The 16,753-nt window shown below is 50.5% G+C and overlaps 1 protein-coding gene across 1 annotated transcript in view; it reads right to left on the minus strand.

Annotated features, from left to right (window-relative positions):
• Positions 1 to 353: 353 nt before the first annotated feature.
• COL13A1 (collagen type XIII alpha 1 chain) overlaps positions 354 to 16,753 on the minus strand; it is a 91,414-nt gene continuing 75,014 nt past the window's right edge. Inside the window, exons 34-40 of the mRNA XM_055353588.2 lie at positions 15,251 to 15,304; positions 13,716 to 13,769; positions 12,106 to 12,141; positions 6,511 to 6,597; positions 5,454 to 5,531; positions 2,440 to 2,478; positions 354 to 791 (exon numbers count right to left, since the gene is read on the minus strand). Coding sequence (XP_055209563.2) covers positions 789 to 791; positions 2,440 to 2,478; positions 5,454 to 5,531; positions 6,511 to 6,597; positions 12,106 to 12,141; positions 13,716 to 13,769; positions 15,251 to 15,304 — 351 coding nt within the window. The 3' untranslated portion in view covers positions 354 to 788. The remainder of the gene's footprint in view (positions 792 to 2,439; positions 2,479 to 5,453; positions 5,532 to 6,510; positions 6,598 to 12,105; positions 12,142 to 13,715; positions 13,770 to 15,250; positions 15,305 to 16,753) is intronic.

Below are 16,753 nucleotides of genomic sequence, written 5' to 3' on the forward strand. Positions count from 1 at the left end.
AGTCAACAGCTGTGATTAGCAATAGCTGGTACTAGGGACTGTAGCTCAAAACAAAACAAAGCAAAACAAACAAGCAAAAACCTACCATAACCCAACAGCAAGAGCAAATGGCTCCTTTGAAACCCTGGGTGCCCTTAGCACAACTGAACCTAAATGCTCACACAGCAAGCACTGTGATAAACTTGGGATCTGTAACAACATACATTGCTCGATAAAGTTCCCCTCCCTCCCTTTGTTGAACCTCACATTTCAAAACCTTACTCCATACTTCTGAGGACCCCTACTTCTGGGAATTCCTGCTTTCACAGGAGAGAATGTATTTAATATAATGATCAATCAGGATCATGAATTGCCATGTTTCATTTCTTTTAATAATGAAAATCCATAAGGGTTTAAAATACTCTTAGACACACCTAGCTTAGCAAATATCATGGACCTCTACATTTATGTGAATTCACACATGAGCTAGCCAGCACCTCAGTTCTGGCTGGCCCCCTTTGGCACCAGGACACAATAATTTATTAAGCTTCGATACTTAATAAGTGTGCACAAATACCATGCAGACATTACGACCAAACAAAAAATGTATTAGAGACATAGGCTTATACAAAACATCTTGTAAACAAAAGGGAAGAGGTTGATATTTTCTGTACAAAATATGCAGGTTTTTCTTTCTTTTTTAATAATCTGTAAGATGCATCATACTTCTGGCATTTTCAAAAAGTGAAAACTGTATAAAAATAAATATTCTATGTACAAACACACAGGCCAATCCAAGGTTAGAGGCATCACTGCAAAACAAAAACAAAACAATGTTCTGTTAGTTTCAGTGGGTCTGCAGAGGTTTATTTCCTTTGTAGGAAGGGAGGTAAATCTTGTCCTGGGTTGGATGGGAGTTCTGGACAGGAGAACTGTGGGAACCCTGAGCCCCTAGGTGAAAGAAACTGGTGGCGACCCTGAAGGGAGGAAACCAAGTTCACCTCTCTGTGAATCCCCTTTGTGGTCACTAGAGGGCACTCTCTTTCTCTGCTGCCTTTGGAGGCCTGATTGTTGTAACCACTGCATTGTCCCAGATTGGACTTAAGGTGTGAATGAGTAGTCTTGAAGCTCTCTGGTTGCTTCTCCAAGACATTGCAGCTCTTGGTAGTGGCTGTTCTTCCCCTGCTAAGCACAACCATTTCTGTCTCCTAACCATTGGCAGCAACCTTAAAGAGGAAATTTTTTTAGGGGTCAAGGGTTCGGAGGTCTTATGACACCTCTGACCTGCTTTTGTGGCGCTTTAACTAGGTCTAGGTGGAGCTTGGCAGGAGGACGAGGCCAGGCTCCAGGGATGGATTCTGGGGAGGCATCTCTCTTGAGTGTTGAGCTTTTCCTTCTTGGGTTAGGGGGTGCTTTAGGTATCCAGGCAAGTAGGTGGTCAGCGTTGGCCTGGGGTCTTGGTGATTTCACCACTTTTACCCAACCCAGTGCACTAATGAGATTCTGGCATCTTAGTACAGGGGAGCTTGTTTATCTCATTGTAAGTGTGACTCTGCTGCCACTGGAACAGGACTGGATTCGTTGAGCACAGATTCTTGAACAGGTTGGAGTCTCTGGTCCCTTTATGAGGATGAACCTTGAGACAATGGTGGTGGAGGGTTGGTGAGAAGACTTGGAGTGACAGGCAAGGTGGAAGGAGACGGTATGGGGCAGCATAGTGGCTGCCACCATTGCTGGGGACCAAGGCGGGTCTTCTGGATTAGTTAGCAAGCAGATGGCCTCTGTCTGCCTGGGCAGCCCTGTGCTCTGGGGAGCCATGGTTGAATGGGGCGATCACATGCAAGGGCACAGTCCTATGATGTCAGACTGCTCTAACAATGGCAAATGCCAAGGCCAGTGTGAATCAATGAAAACTCATTGTTGGTAGGAACTCTGGGAGCCCAGGAGAGATTTGGCTGCAGGTCACATGTGTGGTGGCATGAAGCTCTGCCAGCTTAAATGCAAGGGGAGTGGTAGAGTGGTAAGGAGCACAGCCCCTATGGGAGGCACAGTAGCATGTGAGTTCAGAGTGAAAGCAACTGAGATGTCCTACATCTAAGACATGTCATCACGTGGCATAAACGACCTTAGAGGAACTCTATGAGTGTGATCTGGAACTCCTTGGGGAAGTTCCTTGGGGGAAAGACACTATGTACATTGAACACACAAAGCATAAAGATGTCACCTGTGTGGCTGCATGGACATTCCGCATAGGGTTTACTGATGTTCTAAGAAGCATTTTAAAATGTTTGTTAACAGCATGCAGTGTATGGGATGTTTAATGGGCACCCTGCCTTTGAGACAGTGACTATTTGACCTATGTCTTGCTGCCTCATCTGTAGCAAGGCAGAATGGAAATTGTGGAAGCTTTATGGCACTGTTGAGAACAGAGCCCCAGTGCAAACCAATGGGAAGCCTTACCTTGTTCCAGCAGCCTTGGACTGGTAAGCCATCTTCGCCCTGCAAGGAGAAAGGAAGGCAGAGGGCTCAGACTTCCTGCAATGGTCCACCAAGTGGGCAGGACAGGGGTAACAAGGGCCACACACATTTTGGCAGCTGATCAGGTTATGGCCCACCCACTCTTGTCTATTTCTTTTCTTTACTACAGGTCAGAACCTCAGAAGGAGGTGGAAACAAATCCGGCTATTTTCCCATTGGTTAAAGGTCACATGCAGCTATAGTGCAAGGTCAATAAGGGCTGTCCTAGCCTGTGGGACCAGCAAGCAGAGATGTCCTTCCGTGCCACGAAGAAACAGTCTCTGCTGTGGCCCTATGGAGTGCCGGCTGCTCACGGGTAAGCCACTCAGCACAAGGGGGCCTCAGTTTCCTCCTCCATAAAACCTTGGCAAGGACAGTTGCTTGACGTGACCACTAAGGGCCTTCCCAGCCTTCTCATTCTCTTATTTGTCTCTCTTCCTAAGCACAGGGAGGAGGACATGTAGACAGTCCTTCTTTGATGATTAATCCTGGGGTGGGGTGAGGGGCATGAAGGGACAGGCAACCTCATGAGTATTGCAGGATGGCCCTGAGATGCCTTTGGCAAGAAGACAAGGGTTCCTGGTGAAGCCTTAGACCTTGCTGGGAATTTGGGGGTGAAGCGCAGTAAAAACATGGGAATCAACTGCACACCATCGGTCTCCTTTGTTGGTGGCAACCATGCAGCTCCTTTAGCCTCAAGATGTTCGTGTTCTGCCCTTGGTGATAGAAACCTTCCTGAGTTTTCTTGGGCCCTCATATCCTCTCCTTGCTGGCATACGCTATGGGGAATCTAGAAATCTAGAGACCCAGTGGGGAAGGCGAGGCTGGGCCAAGGGCAAAGGTCTGGTTCTCAGCCCAAGTCTGCTAGACAGGCAGGGCAGACAAGGAGATGGACATGGGGCTTCAGGAGACCCGGAGCAAGTGCTCAGTCCTGAGGGAGCCTGTGGAATGAGAGTCCTCTGCTGCCCTGGTCTGACGTCATCCACCCACGCCAGGGGCTGAAACCTCTCATCACCTGGCATTCAGCAGGGATTGGTCCCAATATGGAGGGCTTAGGAAGTCTGGTTATCTTGTAGTAAAAGTCATGAGCAATAGCTACCCCTGCCCCTCAAGCCCATAATAACACAGAGGAGGAGGCAGAGTGAGAAACAAGGGGAAGACACTTCCCCGGTAAAATTAATAGAAAATTGACACATTGATATGGGATGTTATGGAAGAAAATGCCATTTTACATGGAGAGTCAAATCAGGGTGACCTTCATTTTCCCCTCTGGGTTGGGGAGGGGATTGCAGGGGGAGGAGGTGCATTCCACAGTTTCAGGGTGACCCTGTGCCCCTTCCCCAGCCTGCCACGGTGCGGTATGACACACGTCACATGGATGCTGGGAGGGAGAGGAGCCTCTGCGGGCCAGAGCGGCATTCCCATTGCTGTGTGGATGGTGGCAGGGGGATATGGAGGGCAGGGCAGGCAGAGAATGAAAAGTAATGTATGGTGAGGAACAGAGAGGCCAAGGCAGCTGCTGGCAGAACTAAAGGTGCCCAGATTGTGGGAGGGGATTGTGGCTGAGGGAAGACCTGGCCGGTGCTCAAGGGAGCCTCTGCGGGCCAGAGGGGCATTCCCATTGGTGCGTGGATGGTGGAAGTCCTGGTTGAGAAAGGTGGCTGTGCAGTCTGCAAGCGCAGGGTTTGGCAGGACCAGCAGGGACAGGAAGCATGCTACCCGCCTGCTTGCTCTGCACTCTCCTTTTGTTGCCTATGCTCCTCCTAAAAAGTCCCTACTGCCCTTCAAGGGGCTCTGCGACCACCTCTCAGGGTCACACAGCATAATTTCTTATATCTTTTTCTCTTTTGTTCAAAGAGAATTCCTGTGTGACCCCAGGGCGGGGATGTGAGACCCCAAATTCTCTTATTACTGGTATGATAAAATAGCTCTTGAACTCCAAACCTATTGGGGAAATTTGGGGAGAGCTGTAACCCCTTGAGCCTTGGAGTGAAGTGTTCCCTTCAGCTTGTTTTGCAGTAAGAGGATCAGCGTGGAGGCCTAGACTGTCCATGCCTAGAGAGGGACTGGGCAGGTGGGAATAAACTGCTACCACTTCGCCTGGGACGTGCTTGGAGGAGGGGTCCTTAGCTGTCTCCCTGCCTCCTCCTTAACTACATTCTTGACCTTTCCGTCTCTCCCAGACTCTTCAGTAAGAGCCATCCGATCATGAAAGAAAGGAACGAGGAAGGGTCTGGTAATCTTTGGAGATTCAAGCAAGAAGGACAAACCCTTTAGGATCCGAAAACCTAATCCTGGACCATCCCCTAGTTCTGATGGTGTCACCTGGGCAGCGACCCACGATCCAACCTGGAAGAATAGGCAGGTGGCCCCTCCTCCAGCTCACTTCTAGAGCTTCTCAGTCCACTCTGTAATCGTGCCCTTCTGTCCCCCAAATCATGTGATGGAGGGGCAGGGGATACAGGGCTGATCAGGCATCTCATTCACATGTTTCGCTAGGTGTTCAGCCAGTTATTCTGAACTAACTTCACTGCCTGAAGGAAAAGAAGTGAGTCATGGTTCTGAGAACCAGTCCAGAGAATCCACTTTCCTAGCTGGTATCTGGTGGCAGCTTTGTCTAGAATCAGCTTGGAGATGAGTATCAGAGGCAGCCAAAACCAACTTCAGGGTGGGAGAGCTGGCTGGCATCAAGTGGCTGTGCTTTAGAAGTAGCTGCAGCAGGAAGCCAGGAAACATCCCAGTAAACTTTGCATGCAAGAGGGTGGCATGAGTGGGAGCCCCCAGAGTACTAGCCTAGGCGGGGTGACCCTTGGCGTTTACAGAATGAAGAAGTGGGAAGTGGAGACTGGGGGGGATGGAGGAGGAGTGTGGAGGGTGGCTGGGGAGAAACACAGTATGAATCACACATATGGGGAAGCCCAAATCGGCCATGCAGGCAAGCAAGGGCAATGCCATACCAATGGGCATGGGGCATCCAGTCCGTCCAGCCCTGGTAACCCCGGCTCCCCTTTCTCTCCTTTAAAACCTCGGTGTCCCTGTTCACAAAACCAACCACGATGATTATTCAGGTCAAGGCTGGCCAGCTCCGACCATGGAATAGAGAGGCCCAGTCCTACCCTGGCCAGGATGCAGGACCCTTGAGGCATCTACAAACAGGGGCTAAATCCCAGGTGATCCCCCATCTCCCAAATCCAGCTTTTGTGCTCTCTTTGTGCTCTGGAGAGTTCAGCTTTGCACACATACAACCTGCCCCCTCTCCGTTGATCCTCCTCTCTCTACAGACTCACTTAGTGTAAACACAGACAAACTTCAACTTTAGTGCATCATAATTTTTAGAAACTTCAAATGGATTCAAAGGCACTTGAGAAACCCAGCAGAAGTGCCTCACCATTAATTGCTGGCTCTTTTGAGAAGGCTTCCCATGGGGTGTCTGTCTGACTACCAATTCTGGTCTGCAGCTTTAAAGGTTTCAGCTGGATGGCTGGTGAGTGTTGAGAGGCTGTGCATTAGAAGCCCCTCATCTGGCCTTGTTCTGCCCGGTTTTGAGCATCAGTGGCCCTGAGGAGACGCTAACTCTGGTGTCCTGCATCCTGACCAAGTGAGGATTCAGACAACTTGAACTACTGGCCCACAGAGGTGGCCATGAAACGAAGAAGGCAAATCCGTGGCGCACAAATGCTACATTGGCTTCCAAAGCCATCCTGGAGCTAAGAGCTGAGGCCTTCCCTGAAAATCCCTTTCCTAGTGGTTTCCTCACTTCCACACATCGATTGCTCTGTATCTTCAAAGGAAAAGGATTCAAAGGCAAGGGATTTAGCCAGAATTACTTGCAGCTGTGGTTATAAAGCAACTCCAACAGCGGGCAGAATTTCACCGGTCAAATGAACAGATAGATTTTGGTAGCATTAGTGTAGACATTTGGTTCTCATCTTAGTTTATTTGCCTTCTTTGTTTCCAACTTACAAACCTCAAGGACAAAAACCAGAACAATGCAAGTGATAAACAAAAACATACCAATGGGCAGGGGGCATCTAATCCAGGCGCTCCTTGGTCTCCCTTATCCCCTTTAGGCCCTCTAGAGCCTTTCTTCCCCCTCTCCCCCTGTAAATAATGGTTTAGTCCGAGAAAAAAAACAACATCAAAACTTTAAGATCATTCGTGTGTTAAGGTTAAAGACAGAAAAAGAAAAATAAAATTAAAAAGGGAAAAAGAGATGCTTTAAATTAGGATATTCTCCCCAATAGGGTTTGGAGTCAATACCCACCTCCTCCCCACCCCCCAGGAACCTGAGAATTTGGCTAAGGTGGGTGGGAGGGGGAGGGGAGGACAGGCAGAGGGCTCAGAGCTGCAGGTGCAGGGAACCACAGACTGAAAATTTTGGTGGCCGGTTTTGCTAATACTAAGCCCAGCGTGGGTCTGTGCTGAACACAGTGGCTAGGGACCAACTTCCTTCTCTTTGAGTCTGTTTTTGAAAGGCTTTGGGGTGAAAACTTTTTTTTTCCCCAATTAATGTTTATCCTTTTGACATTCTATTAGGAGGCAAGGTGATTTTGCTTGGAGCCCTGGGATGTGTGTGAACATAGCATGTATGAGTGTATGCATATATGTGCTTGTGCACGTGTGTGTATATGTATGTATCAGTATACAGGTATGTGCTTGTGTATATGTGTGTGTGTGTGCCCACGTTTGAGTGTGTGTGGGTATGTGCTTGGGCACATGAACACAGGTGTGTGCCTGTATGCATGTGTGTCCATGTGCACATATGTATGTGTGTGTCCAGAACTCACGGATGGCCCCTTGTGCTCAGCTGGGTTCTCCTGTTCTATCTATGTCTCTGGTTCATCCTGGTCTGAAGTCAGACAGTTATTTGTATATGAATATGTTGGTTTAAGGAATTCATTTGTTTCTGAAAAGCTACAGTAAACATCATTTTTCTAAATTGAATCCTATATTGTATGTGTCAGAGTCTATTTAAAGAAGGGCTGTGGGGAATTCTTTTTAAAAGTGAAGCATCACTTCTGTAATGAATTTGCATTTGCATTTTTATATGTGTTTCCTAAAAAGGCGGCTCAGCGTGCCCCTAGGGAGTCTTCCTGGGAGCTCCCCTCCTCTATGGAAGGGGGATTATCTAACGCTTGGGGACTTCAACAGTGTCATTCCAGGGTGACACTGAATGCTGGGCAGCGTATTAGAACAAAGGCTTGAAGTCAGAGTTGGTTCTGACAGTTAGCTGCGTGACTTTGTGAAATTACTTCTTTGAGCCTTAGTTTCTTTACCTGTAAAATGGGTACAATAATACCTGCCTCAAAAATTTGTTGTGAGGCTGGGCATGGTGGCTTATGTCTGTAATCCCAGCATTTTGGGAGGCCAAGGCAGGAGGGTCACTTGAGGCCAGGAGTTCGAGGCCAGCCTGGACAATAAAGCAAGACCTCATTTTTGCAAAGAATAAAAAAATTAGTCGGGTGTGGTGGCATGTCCCTGTAAGTCCTAGCTACTCAGGAGTCTGAGGCAGGAAGATCACTTGAGCCAACGACAGGAGTTTGAGGCAGCAGTCAACCATGATTGCACCACTACACTCCAGCCTGGGCAACAAAGCAAGACCCTGTCTGAAAAAAAAATGTTGTGAGTTCTTTGTGCACATTAAATGCTTAATAATGGAATATAGTATATGCACAGTAAACGATAGCTGCTTCATAATGATAATAATGGTCATTATTTCTTTTTAGCCAGTATAGGAGCCAAAGGTTGGGGTCAGAGGTTGTCATGTGCACCGTTCCTGCAGTAGAAGGCTGCAGGGTAGATGTTCATTAGAGGAAGGCAGAGGATAAGAATATTTTTGGCTGGGCACAGTGGCTCATGTCTGTAATCCCAGCACTTTGGGAGGCGGAGGTGGGCGGATCACTGGAGGTCAGGAGTTCGAGACCACCCTGGCCAACATGGCAAAACCCCATCTCTACTAAAAATACAAAAATTAGCCTGGTGTGGTGGCATTAGCCTGTAATCCTAGCTACTCGGGAGGCTGAGGCAGGAGAATCGCTTGAACCCAGGAGGCAGAGGTTTCGGTGAGCTGAGATTGTGCCACTGTACTCCAGCCTGGGTGACAGAGTGAGACTCTCACAAACAAACAAACAAACAAACAAAATAATATTTTTGATGTTCCTCCAGATCTTCGGAAATTACTCAAATTTCTCTATTTCAGAGGTGGTCTGCAACTGCCAGTGCATTATTCTAAATGAATTTTCTAAAAATGCAAATCCTTACTTAGAAAATGACATGCGTTTAAATATGTATGCACATATTAGGTATATTCCCATCGGCCTGAAGTTTTGTCTGCCAACAAGAACATCATGGCACAAATCATCCCCAAATGGTAGACCAGCAAAACCACTAGCTATTTGGGTGGGGAAGCCCCCTGGTAAACTCTCTCAGGAGTGTGGCCCCTCATTCTCTGGGTCATGAGCAGTTTCCTAATGAAGAAGCTGGGCAAATCTGCCAGAGTGGGGGATCCCAGTCCAGGATACCCCGGGGGTAACAGAGGGTTGGCGTGTTCCAGACTTTCACAACAGGTAACGGACACTATGGGGAGTTGTGTTCTAAGAATCTGTGCAATTGCCCCAAATCCGGTGTCCTTTGAGGCTATTAGAGTAGTAACGTTGCCTGCATTCTCCCTGCCTCCCAACCCCAGACAGTGACACAAAAGAGACCCATTGCACAGAGGGAACCCTAGCTGGTAAGGGAGAAAGGGGCAAATAAAGTCAAGGGGCAAAGGCTTCTTAAAAACATAAGTAAATGTCTAACAGTGGACTTTGGAGGAGATAAACTGAAAGCTGGTGAGGGGGAGGGGAAAGGTTGAAGGATGTGGGATTATTATAACGGAATGAACATATCTGGGGGGAGAAGCAGTAAAGGAAGAGGCCAAAAGAGATAGTGGAGGAGGAAGAAGTGAGGAGACAAGACGGACTTAGGAAGTGAGACATACACACGCACACACAAACACATGCACACACACACACACACACAAACATGCGTGCACCCCCCACCCCCCCAAAGTTGGGCATCTCAGAGAGCAGAAGCAGCCTCACTGCATGCACATAGACCTTTTCAGCTGGCTGGTTTGCAGGCAGCTCCACAGTAACACCCAATTTTCCTGAATGATTATATTGCCAGATTCATGCCACCCTTTATCTTTTGACTGATTTCTTACCCTAAAGGTGGCTCCTGGGCCAAATTCACAGAGCTACTTAGGGGAAAGGGAAGCACCCTTAGTGACAAGGTCAGGATATTCTTTCCACTGGCGTGTGTGTCCCTTAGAAAGCTCCTGGTCTGGGGCTCTGGGCCTTTGCCCACCATGACAAAGACTTTCCTTCCATGAACAGGAAAGAGGCTCTGAGACCATCCTTTGATGGGACATGGAGAAGCATACCTGTAAGGTTGTATCTTGGTTCACTGTAAGATAAAACAAATCTCTGGGCCAGGTGCGGTGGCTCATGTCTGTAATTCCAGCACTTCGGGAGCCGAGGCAGGAGGATCACTTGAGGTCAGGAGTTTGAAACCAGCCTGGCCAATATGGTGAAACCCTGTCTCTACTAAAATACAAAAAATTAGCCGGGCGTGGTGGCGCATGCCTGTAATCCCAGCTACTCAGGAGGCTGAGGCAGGGGAATCACTTGAACCCGGGAGGCGGAGTTTGCAATGAGCTGAGATCGCGCCTTTGCACTCCAGCCTGGCGACAGAGCAAGACTCTGTCTCGAAGAAACAAAGAAAGGTCAGAATGGGAGGCAAGATTGAGGGGAGACTATTCCAGGACATTTGGGCATCCTGAGAGTCAAATCCCTGGCATGAAGAGGACAAGCTGCCCTTGAGTTGGAAACCTGCTCTTTGGGAATAAGTCAATTGGCTCTTTATGGTGTGCTCAAAAGAAAGGTGCGTGCCACCTCATTGTTTTCTGAACTTGACTTTTACTAAGTGACACATTCCTAATTTGTAAAGGGGATGGAGGAAAGTGTGTCAAACATTGGGAAGGGGAAGGGGGACAGAAATACTTTCCCACTGATTCCTGGGGCCTCCGTGGATGACTCAATAACCTCAGCTGCCGCAGCATCAGAGCCGCCAGCCCCCACCCTCCCTCTGTCTGTGACAAGGGTACTTGTTCTGCCTCCACCTCTAGAGCAACATGGTCACCGTCCCCTGAAGGACCGATTTTGCAGCCTTCAAACAGCTCAGTGTCTCCAGCCAACTGAAAAAGTCTGAAGAAGGAGGTTTAGAAAATACTAATTGAATATAATAAAGAAAACTAGAACACGTCAGAAAGACATTTGAAAGGAAGTTAGTATGCCAATGAAGAGGTGGAATGATCAAAGATCTTAGAGGCCTAAATCCTTTGATGCCACACTGAGGAAAGTCCTTCCCAGCGTGCTTAGAGCATCTGGAAGCAGGTCTGTTTATTCCGGCGGTTTCCAGACCTGGTCTTGCCATGGGCAGGGGTGGCGCTGCTGCTCCCTCTTGTTTATAGAAGATGCGGGACAAACTGAGTTGCTTTTGACCAGCTGCCAGTGAAGAGCACTTAGGAAAATGGGAGTGCTCAGTAAATAGATCTTGAGTTGAAGAGAATGGAATTCACTGTTGCCAGATAGGAGCACAGGCATTCTGGCACTTTCTGTGCATGAACATGGTATCAGTGTGCAAAGATCAGCCACAAGACCTGGGTTCTGGAGACCGTGTGCTCTTCCTCCAACTCTCCATGGGATCCCAGAACACATAATCATTGTCTGGGCCTTGTTTCTCCATCTGTTCCTTCTCCTCTAAGCGCCTTGGATTTTAGGACCCGCTAGGAGACACACTTGGTTTCTAGGGGGTGTGCCCCCCACTCCAGGAAGCCCCATGATGCAGCAGCAGATGAGACCCTCCAGAGGGGAACCCAAAGGCCATCTCTTGGTCAGATGTAGTTAAATTCTCCCTGCTGGGTCCAAATGCTGAAGGCTGTGGCCGGTGCCACCCCCTGTTATGTGGCTGTAGGTGCCGTGGGCATTTGGTAAGTGTGTCCTGGTGAAGATGGCAGAAACCAAAGGGACAGCAAGGGTCTGAGAAGGCGCAGTCCTTTCAGAGCCCTGCCGACTCTTTCCAAGAGAAATAGTGGCTGTAATATTTTTTAAAAGGGTTGGCTGCTTCCAACAGCTGTCTGCTTGTTCTTGGAGCTGGAATTTATTTTCTCTCTCACCAGTGGCCTGGAATGCCTGGCAAAACCAAGTTTCAGAGGGCAAGGACAAGGTAGCAATGGATCTAAAATGATCACGTAGGGGCCAACAATCAGGGCAACCTAGAAAGAGCTGGACACATGGATCTTGTTGCTGGATGGCAATGCTAAGCTGGTGGCTGCCATGGGATTCAGTCTCTCCTTGCTGTGTGGAAAAATACAGGCTTCCATGTGAGGATCAGGCCCCAGGCTCCCTACATGCCACAGGTTAAGGCCTTCCTTGTAAAGCCTTTCAATTTAGGATGACTTATCAGGAAAAACTGTTTGCCATGTTGGTCAGGAATCACCGATTGATCATTCCACCCCATCATGAAGACATTAGTAACTAGAGCACGAGTGCAGGGGCTCAGACTCACCCGGTTTCCCTTGTCCCCGGGTGGTCCATGTAAACCCTGCAAGAGATCAGAGGAAGAAAGGCATGTTAATGAGGACACACAGGCCAGCTGTACAGTGCTTTCTTCCAGGCTCATCAAACTCTCCCAATGCCTCACTCACTGGAGACAGGTTTAGTTATTCCCACTACACGGAAAGGGGACAGAGAAGCAAATTGCTCAGAAAACCTGACCTAGAGGCAAATGATGAGTTCTGGGCAAAGCCAAGAACACACTTCAGGCCGGGCACGGTGGCTCACACCTGTAATCCCAGCACTTTGGGAGGCCGAGGTGGGCGGATCACGAGGTCCAGAGATCGAAACCATCCTGGCCAACGAGGTGAAAGCCCGTCTCTATGAAAAATGCAACAATATCAGCTGGCCGTGGTGGTGGGCACCTGTAGTCTGAGCTACTCTGGAGGCTGAGGCAGGAGAATTGCTTGAACCTGAGAGGCCGAGGTTGCAGTGAGCCGAGATCATGCCACTGCACTCCAGCCTGGTGACAGAGTGAGACTCCGTCTCAAAAAAAACAAAACAAAACAAAACACAGTTCTGGTTTTCTCACCTCTCCAGCCCAGGTCCTGGCCTGTGGCTGGGTTCTCCCGAGGTCACTACCGCAGGTGAGGGGTCAGTTCTGAGGATGCGCTTGTGGGGGCCAGGAATGCTCTAGGCAGAGGGGAGTTCCCAAGGCTCTCCTGCCAGGCTCTTGCTAGACCCTCTTTTCAAGGTGCAAAATGCTCTTCATTCTACAGCTAGGGGAATTTAGCACGAGGCAAGGCTGGCCCAGATGTGCGTACCTGGCCAACACACACAGCCTCCAGTGGATGGGAAACTAAAGTGCGGGCTCTCTCAGGCAGACACTCAACTTCTGTAATAAAGTGGTGGGAAAGCATGCTGTGATGGAAAGCCAAGTGTCCCCTGCAAGGCCCAGCTGCTCCGCTCATGAAGCCTCTCCTATCACAGGGGTCTGGATTTGATTCTGCCCCTTCTGAGGGCAGGGGCCATGGCGCACACATTGCTGAGGGCAGGCTGCACTTAACACAGTGGGAGGGGCTACATCCCATTACAGGGTCCGCAAGGCAGAGGCCCTGGTCCTCTCACAGCGCAATGCCCAGCAGGGCATGCTAGCCTATCACCAGTTGCCTCTTGGCAGCTTTGTCTGTCATGGAAATGAGAGTTCTCCCTTGGCCCTGGATTTGTGCTCCAGGCCCTAGGTGTTTTTTTTTTTTTGGTTTGTGTGTTTGTTTTTTTGAGATGGAGTCTTGCTCTGTCACCCAGGCTGGAGTGCAGTGGTGCGATCTCGGCTCACTGCAACCTTCACCTCCTGGGTTCAAGTGATTCTCCTGCCTCAGCCTCCTGAGTAGCTGGGATACAGGTGCGCACCACCACACGTGGCTAAGTTTTGTATTTTTAGTAAAGACGGGGTTTCACCGTGTTGGCCAGGATAGTCTTGATCTCCTGACCTCGTGATGCGCCCGCCTCAGCCTCCCAAAGTTCTGGGATTACAGGTGTGAGCCACCATGCCCAGCCGGCCGTGGGTATTTCTAATGGGGGCAGGGGTGGGAGAGGAGGAACCTCTGATCCCAAGAGACTCACAGGAAGCCCAGCTGCTCCCGTTGGTCCTGTCATCCCAGGGTCTCCTTTGCTGCCCTGAAATGGGAGAAAGAAATGCATGAATCCTGCCAGACACGGTAACAATCTTCCTTGCCATTTTCTACTTTGGTATGAAATACAGGAAACCTCTCCAGTCCCCTCAAGAGCCCTCCGGGAAGCAAGGGCTATGGGAAAGGTGGGGTGCTGCTGATGCGAACACTGCCTTGGGGAGGGGGCTCAGAAGCCCCCCTCACTCTCCCTCCAGCAGAGCCTATCCCCCAAGGCCTCCCAGAATGACCCGTGGTGTCCTGGGCCTGGCTGGCCTGAGGCTGAAGCAGGGGCGAAGAAAGCAGAGCAGGAAGGCAGGGAAAGAGAAAGGGAAGAGAAAGAGAGCTTTGCTTTCTTCTCCAGAGCCTCAAGGGTCACCTCTCAGAGCAGCCTCCTGGTTTCCCCAAGCTGGTGGTCACGGAGAAGCTTGCGCCCTCTGCAGAAGCTCCTGCCCTCCCCACCTGAGACAGAGCCAGCAAGGTGGGCGGATGGGGAGTGCAGGGAGCTGCCCACACAGGCAGAGAACTCGACGGATGCCCACGCAGGGACCTCCGAGCCCTGAGTGTGTAGAACCCAGGGGCTGGCTGGGAAGAGCTGATATAGAAAGACACAGCTCCCCTGCCTCCACTCAGCTGACACCCTCCACCCTCACCCTCGGACATGCCCATTCCAGCAGGACAGGCCGGGAACTGCAAGTCCTGTGATATGGCCAACGTCCATCGACAGCGACCGTGGGAGCCTGGCCTATGGCTCTGGCCTCCTGACTTCTTGCTGTCCTCCAGGAATTATCTAAACACCACCTGGCCCTCTGTTCCATGCAGTTTCCCTAAATCATTACAAAGTTTAGGCATGTCCAGTGACAATGGCGCCCAGGGCCTTGCCAAACTGAACCTGAGATGGACACAAGGTGGCCAGAAGCCAAAGTGGAGGAAGTTCTCCAATTCCTTTTTTTTTCTTTTTCTTTCTTTCTTTCTTTTTCTTTTTCTTTCTTTTTTTTTTTTTTTTTTATAGAGATAAGGTCTTGCTCTGTCTCCTAGGCTGGAGTGCAGTCATATAATAATGGTTCACTGCAGCCTCCACTTCCTGGGCTCAACTGATCCTCCTGCCTCAGCCTCCCAAGTAGCTAGGACTAGAGGTGTGCACCATCGTGCCTGGCTAATTTAAAAAAAAAATTTTGTAGAGTCTGGGTTGCGCTATGTTGTCCAGGCTGGTCTCAGACTCCTGAGCTCGAGTGATCCTCCCACCCTGGCCTCCCAGAGTGTTGGGATTACAGGTATGAGCCAACGTGCCTGGCCTCTCCATCTCCTTGATCCCTCCAAGTCTTGTCAACTCATAGCTACACAACCAGCACCCCCTGTCCCAGGCTGCTGTGAGGATGACCAGGAGAAGAGATGGAAGAAGGAAGGCATGAGGGCTGAGACCCCTGGTGTTGGGTCCCAAGCATGCCTCTCCCTCCTGGCCGCCCAGGCCCCTGGCTCAGTGACACTCACCCTCTCACCCTTTGGTCCCGCTGGGCCTGGAACTCCAATTGGTCCTGGAGTACCCTAGGAAGGGGAAAGAAAGCAGAGGTGAGGGTCCCCACACTCTGGGGAGCCCTGGGTGCCCCACCCGATGCCTAGAGATGAGCAAGGTCCAAGGCCCAGTTTTCAGGGTTGGCGAGGCCAGGCTCGTTCAGGGCAGTCATTCGACTGGGCCGTGATCCTCTTTGGGTTCAGGGGCTGTTGGGGAGAGAGCACCTCCCCATGCCTCAGAGCCAGATTTGTGGACTGAAACCCTTTTGCTTCACAACCGAGCTTGCCAAGGCTGAAAACAATGGGAGAATGGTTGCTTAGTTTTGCTCCCAGAAGCACTTGGGAGGGAGTGGACCCATCCCAGGGCAGGGGCCGGGGGCTGGCACCCTCTTTGCTTTGCAGCTCCACATGCAGCGGGAGGGTCTTCATGCCACAGAGACGGATGCGGACGCACACACAGGGGCAGACGAGAGAGGGTTGTTCAGCCAACACCCACCCCACCAGCCCACCGCAGACCCGCAGCCCTGGCCTCAGCCTCTGGCCGGGGCCTTCTCGCCCCACTCACAGGCCTGCGGAACTGGCTGGATCGGGGGTGAATTAGGGTGCCTCAATGTCTGCACCGACACCGGCCTGGCAGGGAGGCGTGTCATGAGCTCTGCTAGCCCGGGGCTGGGGGCGCTGGAGCCATTGGAGCTCACGGCTTAGACACGGAGCATCAGGGCTTGCTCTGGCCTCATCCAACACCTTCCCACGTTCCCAGTTCACAGCCTGGCCAGACCAAGTCTCTAGTTCAGCGTCTCCTGTTGTTGGCCTCAGATGAGGACAGGAGGAGTTGACTTGGGCTGTGGGCAGTTTCCTGTGCTCTGAATGTATCTGTGAATGGCGGGGCATGACTTACTTCACGTGAGACAAAGAGGGGAGTAAGATGTCCTCAGGGCCCCCCTTTGCAACCACAAGGGAGGAAGGAAGGCTGTAGGCATCCATAATAGCACAGCAGAAAGAAAAAGGAGGCCGGGCACAGTGGCTCATGCCTGTAATCCCAGCGCTTTGGGAGGCTGAGGCGGGTGGATCACCTGAGGTCAGGAGTTCAAGACCAGTCTGGCCAACATGGCGAAACCCCAACTCTACTAAAAATACAACATTTAGTCAGGCATGGTGGTGGGGCCTGTAATCCCAGCTACTTGGGAGGCTGAGGCAGGAGAATTGCTTGAATCCCGGAGGTGGACGTTGCAGTGAGCCAAGATTGCGCCACTGCACTCCAGCCTGGGTGACAGAGCAAGACTCTGTCTCAAAAACAATAAGGAGTCAGCTCGGGCCAGTGGTTCGGCACAGCGCCACGGAGTCATGTGGCTGGCCTTGCCTCGGAGGCCTACAAACTCCTGGGTATTGGAGAAGCTCCTTAGCCTTGCCGAGTGTCAGTTTCCACGTCTGTACCACGTGTGTCTGCCTCCTTGACCGTGCCAGGTTTCCACGCATGAATGC

Source organism: Gorilla gorilla, chromosome 8 (genome assembly GCF_029281585.2).
Source record: "Gorilla gorilla gorilla isolate KB3781 chromosome 8, NHGRI_mGorGor1-v2.1_pri, whole genome shotgun sequence".
Lineage (NCBI taxonomy): Eukaryota > Metazoa > Chordata > Mammalia > Primates > Hominidae > Gorilla > Gorilla gorilla.